The sequence below is a fragment of the Helianthus annuus genome, chromosome 13 (assembly GCF_002127325.2).
Source record: "Helianthus annuus cultivar XRQ/B chromosome 13, HanXRQr2.0-SUNRISE, whole genome shotgun sequence".
Classification (NCBI taxonomy): domain Eukaryota; kingdom Viridiplantae; phylum Streptophyta; class Magnoliopsida; order Asterales; family Asteraceae; genus Helianthus; species Helianthus annuus.
In genome coordinates this window covers 163,942,457-163,951,166 of record NC_035445.2, presented here as the reverse complement: position 1 = coordinate 163,951,166, position 8,710 = coordinate 163,942,457, and the positions used below count along the sequence as shown (strand labels likewise).

Below are 8,710 nucleotides of genomic sequence, written 5' to 3'. Positions count from 1 at the left end.
GGTGGTTTTCATTTTAGCGGTCCCCTATATATATATATATATATATATATATATATATATATATATATATATATATATATATATATATATATAGGGGAAGGTTCAAATGAAAACCACTAGTTAACGCGAAAACTCGAAAACTAATTAAAAAAAGCCAAAAAAACATGCAAAAAAATTTTTTTTTTAAAAATTTTTTTTTTCAATCAAATTTTCGCAGGTTTTTTTATTAAAAAAAAAAAATTTCAAAAAAAAAAAAAAAAAAAAAAATTTTTGTGTAGTGCACATGTGTAATACTGCACATGTGTCTGTGTACTACACATGTGTATTATTACACATGTGCACTACACAAATTTTTTTTTTTTTTTTTTTTTTGAAAAAAAGTTTTTTTTATATATAAAAACTAGCGATTTTTATTAAAAAAATTGAAAAAAAAAAAAAAAAAATTTTGTGTGTTTTTTAGGCTTTTTTTAGTTAGTTTTCGAGTTTTCGCGTTAAAAGTGGTTTTCATTTGAACCATCCCCTATATATATATATATATATATATATATATGACAATGAAGTCAAAACTTTGTAGACTAATAAAACATAATAAAACAATATCAAATACCATAAAGGGTACAATAGAACAAGACAGGAAAATATTTATTAGGAACACAAATTTCGCATTAAAATTGAAGCCTCGAACAAAATTCACAACAATCACACACTATGCCCTTTCAATATTGTTACATAGTAAAACAAGCACTCTGCCTTAGAAATAAGCAACATTCGTTATTCCGGTTTAAATACGAGAGCACACCAAATGCACAATATTACCTTCCTGTTTTAGAACAAGCTAAATACTATATAGAGCCCTAAGCCCTCGGATGTCGTCTGAATTCAATCCTTTTGTTACTCCCGCCCTAAACGTAGGCCACATTATCGCCTTTGGGAACTGGCTATGACCAAGCCCAAGTAGATGTCCAATTTCGTGTAGTGCCAAAGTCTCAACATCATAAGCGTTTCGTACTGCTCCAACCACCCAACGATCATCTGCATCGTAGTGTAACCTTCCATCTGTAGGGGCAAAAGCATGGGCCAATACTCCACCTGGCCCGTCAAAGGGGGCGCCATCTCCATGGGCTCGGCGTGCAAAACTAATCTTTAAGTCAGCACTTCGATAAGTTCTAGCTCTTGAAAATGTAAAATATCGAGAAGCAGTAGCCCATCTTTTGAAAGCTCGTGTAACTGGAGGCATGAATCGGGTAGGGAAACGTGATCCAAAAGCATATGTTAAATGCCTCTTTCCTTTAGGCCATTTTGGTCTCCCTGGAAAGAATCGATAATGAGAGACCGTATGTAAAGATTTATCACTATGTTGATGGGTTTCCTTATCTGGAAACCCACAACGCGGCATGACCATCTTGGACACTGTTGGCTCATCAAGTGTTCCAGTGGCATTGAGATGGTAATAGACTTGGTATGATTTGATGGCCTCCTCAAGGTCCTCACCAAAATGATCTTCTTTAGGATTTGTGATATTAGGGTTGTTTTGGTAGTTGAGGTATCCAAAATGGCTAAGATAGAGTTTAAGGTCACGAATTCCCTTTACTTTCTCACCCTTACGACACCCTTGCATGTTTTTAAGAAACTCAAAAGGTGATGGATGTGCACTATTATTTAGTAGCTCATTTGGTTGTAGATGAGGGTACTGAAAATGAGAAAAGGCGGGTTGAACAAAGAGAAAAAGAAATAGAATGCATGAGAATGAGAAAGGAAAAGAAAGGTTAGACTTCATTGCATAGAACATGTTAATTTTGTAGACATGTTTTTAGGATTTGTCAAGCTCTATTTATACTGATATCCTTAGCTTTTTGTTTATTATTAAAAGATTTAAAATTTTCTATGATGTTCAACAAGGTTCATTTTGTGAGGTATAATAATAGAAAAAATGTAATTGTCAAATTATTCTTTCAATGATTGAGAAATAGTCAATAAGTTGACTTCCATAACCAAGAAAACTCAACTGACATGCCCGCATGAATTTATGTTTTAAGGCAATGTTCTGTTAATCTTACCTTAATATTACTTAATGATGTTTAAAAAAAATGAATTTAAGACTATTTTAATTGCTTAAATGTCTTAATGTGTTAAATATAGGGGTGCAAACGAGCCGAGCGGCTCGCGAGCTACTCGAGATCGGCTCGCGGAAAAGCTCGAAACGAGCCGAGCCTTATCGAGCCCGAGCCTTATCGAGCCCGAGCCGAGCTTGAGCCTCAAAACAAAGCTCGTTTGTTTATCGAGCCCGAGCTCGAGCCTCACATGTGAAGCTCGTCGAGCCTTATCGAGCCTTAGTGTAAACGAGCCGAGTCGAGCCGAGCTTATTTAAACTTGTTTACAAGCCGACCTCGAATCTAAAAATAAGCTTATTTAGTAAACGAGCTCGAGCCCGAGCTTTAATTATCGAACCCGCAAACCTAAAAAGTCTATTATTTATATTATTTTTATTTAATATACTAATTAATAGATAATAAACGAGGCGAGCCCGAGCCGAGCTCGAGCTTGAGCTTGATAAAATACAAACGAGCCGAGCTCGAGCTTTGAAAACAAAGCTCGAATCGAGCCGAGCTCGAGCCCGAGCTCGCATAAGTTAATCGAGCTCGAGCTCGAGCTCGAGCCTGGCTGAGCTCGGGCTCAGCTCGGCTCGTTTGCACCCCTAGTTAAATAGCTATAAATATATTCACTTTTTGGAAGTTTTACAAAACATATTAGTTAATATCATAAATTAAAGAAACTAATTTAATGCACAATTTAAAATTTTTGAAAAAGAAAAAGTATGATAAATAGTAATAAAATGTTTTGTGTTTAATTGAGTAGGATACTAATATCATTCTCAAAATAATTTAATGCGTAATATAATATTCCAGACCAAGAACATCATACCTATACTATTTTTTTAATAGTGGAACTTCTATATTAAAATATAGAAAGGGTCAGCAAGAGACTAAAAACCCGGACAAATTACAAAATGATATCGCGAACATTCAACTCACGCCATTTATCCCAGTTAATACACCCGAATTTAGATCTACACTAACCCAAATAAAAGTGTGCTCCTTAATGGCTTCCACCGTTCGGCTAAGCGGGATGAAATTGCTTCTGAACTCAGCCTCGTTTATAGCCTTCCGCACTTCCCAGATTGTTGTCAAGATCATAGCTTCCATTGTCCTTTTCCAGTCTTTCAATCCTTCCATGTCGTTAATCTCCGAAAGCATTTGTTCAAGAGAAGAGCATTGTCACAGTCCTGGGAGTTTAAGCTAAATGATAATCCCCCACCAGATTTGTCTCGTCATGTGACATTCAAAAACGATATGCGTTGTGTCCTCAATATTTATCCCCGCATCTTGAACATTAACCAAAACCGAGGCTTTGCTAGTTTTAAGACAAACCTCGATCCATTTTCGCCACTTTTCTGGAAAGCCCATGCTTTTTAAAATAGTTAGTAAGAAAATCCAATTAACCGAGTCGTAAGCATTTGCGAAATCAATCTTGAAAACTATGATGTTTTTCTTATTACTTATAGCCCACGAGAGAACTTACTCACGATTACCGGCCGTCAAGGATGGAGCGACCCTCCACGAAAGCAGATTGCACAGAGTCCACCACAGACCCGAAAACCTTTTTCAACCGGTTTGCCAGAACCTTAGCCACCATTTTATAGAGCGACCCTATCAAGGAGATAGGTTTAAAGTCCTTTACCTCACCGGGATCTCGAACTTTCAGAATCAAAGCTAGGAAAGAGGCGTTAAAGCCATGAGGAAAGTTCGGCCTGGAGTGAAACCGTTGAAACATGCACGGCCTGGAGTGAAACCGTTGAAACATGCACATGCCTCATGGCTTTAACTCCTCTTTGATGGAATAAGATTGAAGAATGATCAAAGTACCAGAGGTTCCCCCCTTGAATGCTTTTCTAAAACCCACTCAAAACTACTGAAACAAGAACTACCGGGTTAAAGTACTAGAAGACATAATACAAGTACTGGAATGATAAAGTGTTGGCCAACAAATCAACAGCTAAGTCAACACGTCAAAGCTGAAGACCAGAGACGAGTCAACTCAGAAGACCAAAACTACCGGATTCCAAAAGTGTTGGAATCTTTCCAACAGTTTTGGAATCCCAACCGTTTTCCTTGTATTTACAGTATTTTGATGTAACGGTAGTTTTTCCAACTATCCGGCAACACTTTAATTTATTAGGTTGTTTAGGGTCGCTTTTATGGTGACGTTGTCACACCCACAAAATACCACATGCGATCTCACCGCAAGGCATGTGACGTACCAAGATCTAGCCATTAATCACATTGAACTAACAGTATAATTTTTTTTTTTCATATTTGTTATATAATTGTGTGTATATGAAGAGATAATTCTCATTGAATAAAATAGAGAACAAGCAAACAATATATAGGGAAGAAAGTTACAACAACACCCCTAAAGAATAAAATAAATACAACATGAATATATAAAAACTAAACATGAATATTATCTAACATCCCCCTGCAAGCTGATCGGTGGTGGACCAATGCGAAGCATATGTCGAAGAGAGTTGAACTGCGAGCTAGGAAGACTCTTTGTAAAAATGTCAGCTACCTAAAGCTTGGTCGGAACAAACTTAGTAACCAGTTTTCCGGCATTTACTAATTCCCGCAAGAAATGATAATCAAGATCTATGTGTTTGGCCCGCTTATATGCAACAGGGTTTTGAGTGAGAAAGATGGCACTTTGAGTATCACAAAGAATGGTTGGTCTGTCTGGGGGAAGCGCATGAAGTTCTTGAAGAAGATGAGTTATCCAAACAATTTCTGCAGCAGCGTTAGCCATAGCACGATACTCGGATTCTCAACTTGATCTTGCAACAGTCGATTGCTTCTTAGCACTCCAAGAAAGCAAATTGCCGCCCAGAAATATAGAATAACCATATGTAGAACGATGTGTTTCTAAACAACGAGGCCAATTAGCATCAGAGTCGCCAAGTAGCGATGTGGGAGTGGGACGACTGTAATGTGATCCAAACGCAATAGAACCCTTGAGATAGCGCAAAATTTGTTTTACTTCCTGATAGTGGTGAGTAGTTGGTGCATGAAGAAATTACTGACTTGATTGACAGCATAAGAAATATCTGGCCGCGTGATCGTTAAATATTTCAGAGCACCTACAATTGAGCGGTAGGACGTAGCATCTGAAAACACCGTACCTATGGAAATAAAAGAGACATTTGTGCTTAAAGGTGTTAGAGCTGGTTTAGCATCCATCATCTTGGCACAAGTTAATATGTCTAAAGTGTATATAGATTGGTTTAAGAAAAGACCATTTTGAGTGTAGGTAACCTCCAAACCCAGAAAGTAGTTGAGTTTTCCAAGATCTTTGATGGAAAATTCCTTATTTAGACATGAAATGAATGATTTGATGGTTGGTTGATGGTTGCCCGTAAGAATAAGATCATCAACATAAACAAGGAGATACATTATGTAAGTATCACGTTTGTAGATGAATAATGATGGATCGGCTCAACTATAGGTGAAACCATTGTTTAGAAGAAACAAACTTAAAATGAAACCAGGCCCTGGAGCTTGTTTAAAGCCATAAATAGCCTTGTTTAGTTTGCAAACATGAGATGTAATCTGAGCATTGATGAAACCCTTAGGTTGTTCCATAAAAACATTTTCGAATAGATGGCCATGTAAGAAGGGGTTATTGACATCAAGTTGGTGAAGATGCCAGTTATGAATGACACTTAACGCCAATACGGTGCGGACAGTAGTGGCTTTAACAACAGGGCTGAAAGTATGGCAATAGTCAAGACCCAAAATTTGACTAAAGCCTTGCGCAACAAGACGAGCTTTGTGGCGCTCAATTGATCCATCTTCTCGAAATTTGGTTCGAAAAATCCATTTAGATCCTACAACATTCGCATGTGATGGACGAGGAACAAGAGTCCAAGTATCATTTTTATTGAGGGCATCAAATTATTCTTCCATGGCATGAATCCATTTGGGACCATCAGATGCATTATGAAAGGAAGTAGGATCATTTGATGCAAATAAAGCATGATGTAACGGTATCGTTTTTGTGTGAGCTAGGTCAACGCGATGACGGGGCTTAAAAGTTCCAGATTTAGAATGACTTGTCATAGGATGGGTGGAAAGAGGTGGAGGAGCGGGAATCAATAACGTCCGAGGAGAGTGGGTAATGGATTCGGTACTGGATGAAGATGAAAAACTATCGGACATCGAGGAAGATGTCGATGATTTATCGTTAGGTACATAATGATTAATGGGTTGATTATGTTGATGGGCCGAAGTGGGGTTAGGATCAGTGGAAATGGCTGAGTCGGCTCATTTTCAATTGAGGCAGGTTGGTTATTCGGATGGGCAGTGACAGTTGAGGTTGGGTTGTCTGAGTGAGCGGTGGGCCCAAAAATAGTGGTAGGTCCGATATTGGTGTGTATAGTTGGGCTTTGATTATTAAGTGAGTTGTTAGGAGATGGGCTAGGAGTAAAAGGAATAGTGATGGGCAGAATAGTGGGGGGTGGTGGACTTGATGTCTGTGTTTGGGCAACAGGGGCTTGTAATGGATGAATTTTAGGTGATGGAACATTTGATGACACATCTAAAAAGGTGTTGATTTCAAGTAAGTTATTTGTTTTGGTAGCAGTTGTATTGGTATCAAGAGGAAAGTAATGCTCATCAAAACGAGCATTTCTAGTAACATAAATACTCGATGTGAGAGGATCAAGACACCCATAACCTTTGTATTTGGTGCAATATCCAATAAATATATATGGAATAGTTCGAGGGGATAGTTTATGGGAAGAATAATCACGAAGGCAAGGAAAGACACGACAACCAAATGGTCGGAAAAAACTATAGTTTGGTGTTTGGTGATACAAAAGTTCAAATGGCGACTTTCCTTGCAAAATTTTTGACGGTAGGCGATTAATTATAAAGACTGCGGATGAAAAAGCATCAACCCAATAGGTAGTAGATATTTGGGCATGAAACAACATAGCCAAGCCAGTTTTAACAATGTGACGATGCTTTCACTCAACCCTACCATTTTGTTGTGGAGTATAAGGACAAGACATCCGATGAAAAGTACCATTTTGTTCAAACAGTTTTTGAACACAATTGTTTGTAAATTCAGTTCCACCATCACTTTGGAAATTTTTAATTTTAGTGGAGAACTGAGTTTGAACAAAGGATATAAATATCGATAAAACATCAAAAAAATCTGATTTGGCTTTGAGCGGATATAGCCAAGTAAACCGTGAGTAATCATCCACGAAAGCAACATAACATAGATAATTACCAATTGACTTTATAGGAGATGGCCCCCATAAGTCACAATGTATTATTTCAAGAGGCAAAGATGCTCGTTTATCATTAGACAAAAAAGATTGTCGTTTTGCTTTTGCAAGTTCACACGGGGAACAAAGGCCCGGTTTAGGTAATACAGAAGTAAATAATAGAAAACCATTATTTTTCAACATAGTAATAATATCCAAGTTGACATGTCCAAGTCTAGAGTGCCATAACTCAAAGGAAGCTTCTGGACACGAGGATGAGGTGACCAAGGCTTCATGAGTTTGGCTAAGAACATAGAGGCCGTCTTCACGGCACCCCCGGGCTAGGGTTTGCTTGGTGTTGCGATCCTGAATATAAAAATAAGGGTGAGAAAAAATAACATCAACATGATTATCTTTGGTCAATTTTCCAATCGACAAAATGTTTTTGGTTAATGATGGAACCACCAAAACATCATTAAGAGCAAGATTGCCTAAAATTTTTGTGTGTCCAATATGTGTAACAGGGAGAGATTGACCATTATCAAAATAAACTTTTTGGTTACCTTGAGTTGGAGTCGGATTCTGAAGGGTATTAGTATGATGTAGCATGTGAGTAGTGGCTCCGGTTTCAGATCTCCAATCAGGAATAGTGGAGTTCAAGTTACATTGAGCATGAAAAGCATTAGCTAATTGATCTAGAGTGGGAGAGGCAGTTTGAGCAAATGAAGCCAGTTGAAAACACTGAGCAGCAGAGTGACTCGATTTTTGACACAATTGACATGTGGTGGCACGGTTTTTGCGCCCAAAATTCCTGTTCGACCCCTGTTGTCGTTAAACCCATGTCTATATGGCCTATAGTTACCCGAAATGCGCCTGTTGGGCCGATGGGATGAGCCGAAATTATTGGGACTAGGGTTTGAGTTTTAGGCCGGGAAAGCAACAACACTAGGTTCAACAATGCCATCCAGATTTTTCATAAACAGTTCAGGCTCTCGGCACTAGCTATAAGATCAAGAAAAGATGGAATTGGACGTACCGATCGAGTAGACGTGGAGAAGCTTTCAAAAGACGTGCCGAGACCACATAAGAACCAATGAAGTTGATCCATAGCATCAACCGGATGACTAATAGCACTGCGTTGATCACAGATGGCTTTGAAGGTACGACCAAAATCAGCAACCGGATTGTCACCCTTCTTAAGAGCGCGAAGATTGTCTCGTAAATTCTGAAATCTTTCAACCGATGCATTGCAAAAAGCCACTTCAAGGGCTGTCCAAATTTCACAAGCCGGGGTATGACCAACAATAACAGAAAATGCTTCTTTAATCAACGAGGCATGAAGTATGATGGCATGTTGTTCATTTCCAGCCCAAGTGACATAATCAG

General features: G+C 38.3%; 1 protein-coding gene across 1 annotated transcript; it reads right to left on the bottom strand.

The window, feature by feature from the left end:
* Window positions 1–616: 616 nt before the first annotated feature.
* LOC110900147 (metalloendoproteinase 1) lies at window positions 617–1,777 on the bottom strand. The gene has a single exon (XM_022147044.2). It carries the CDS (start codon window positions 1,775–1,777, stop codon window positions 836–838), a length of 942 nt encoding a protein of 313 aa, XP_022002736.1. The 3' UTR covers window positions 617–835.
* Window positions 1,778–8,710: the final 6,933 nt, after the last annotated feature.

Excerpts from the sequence above, each read along its gene's own strand:
- LOC110900147 (XM_022147044.2), bottom strand. The coding sequence starts at position 1,777 with ATGAAGTCTAACCTTTCTTTTCCTTTCTCATTCTCATGCATTCTATTT.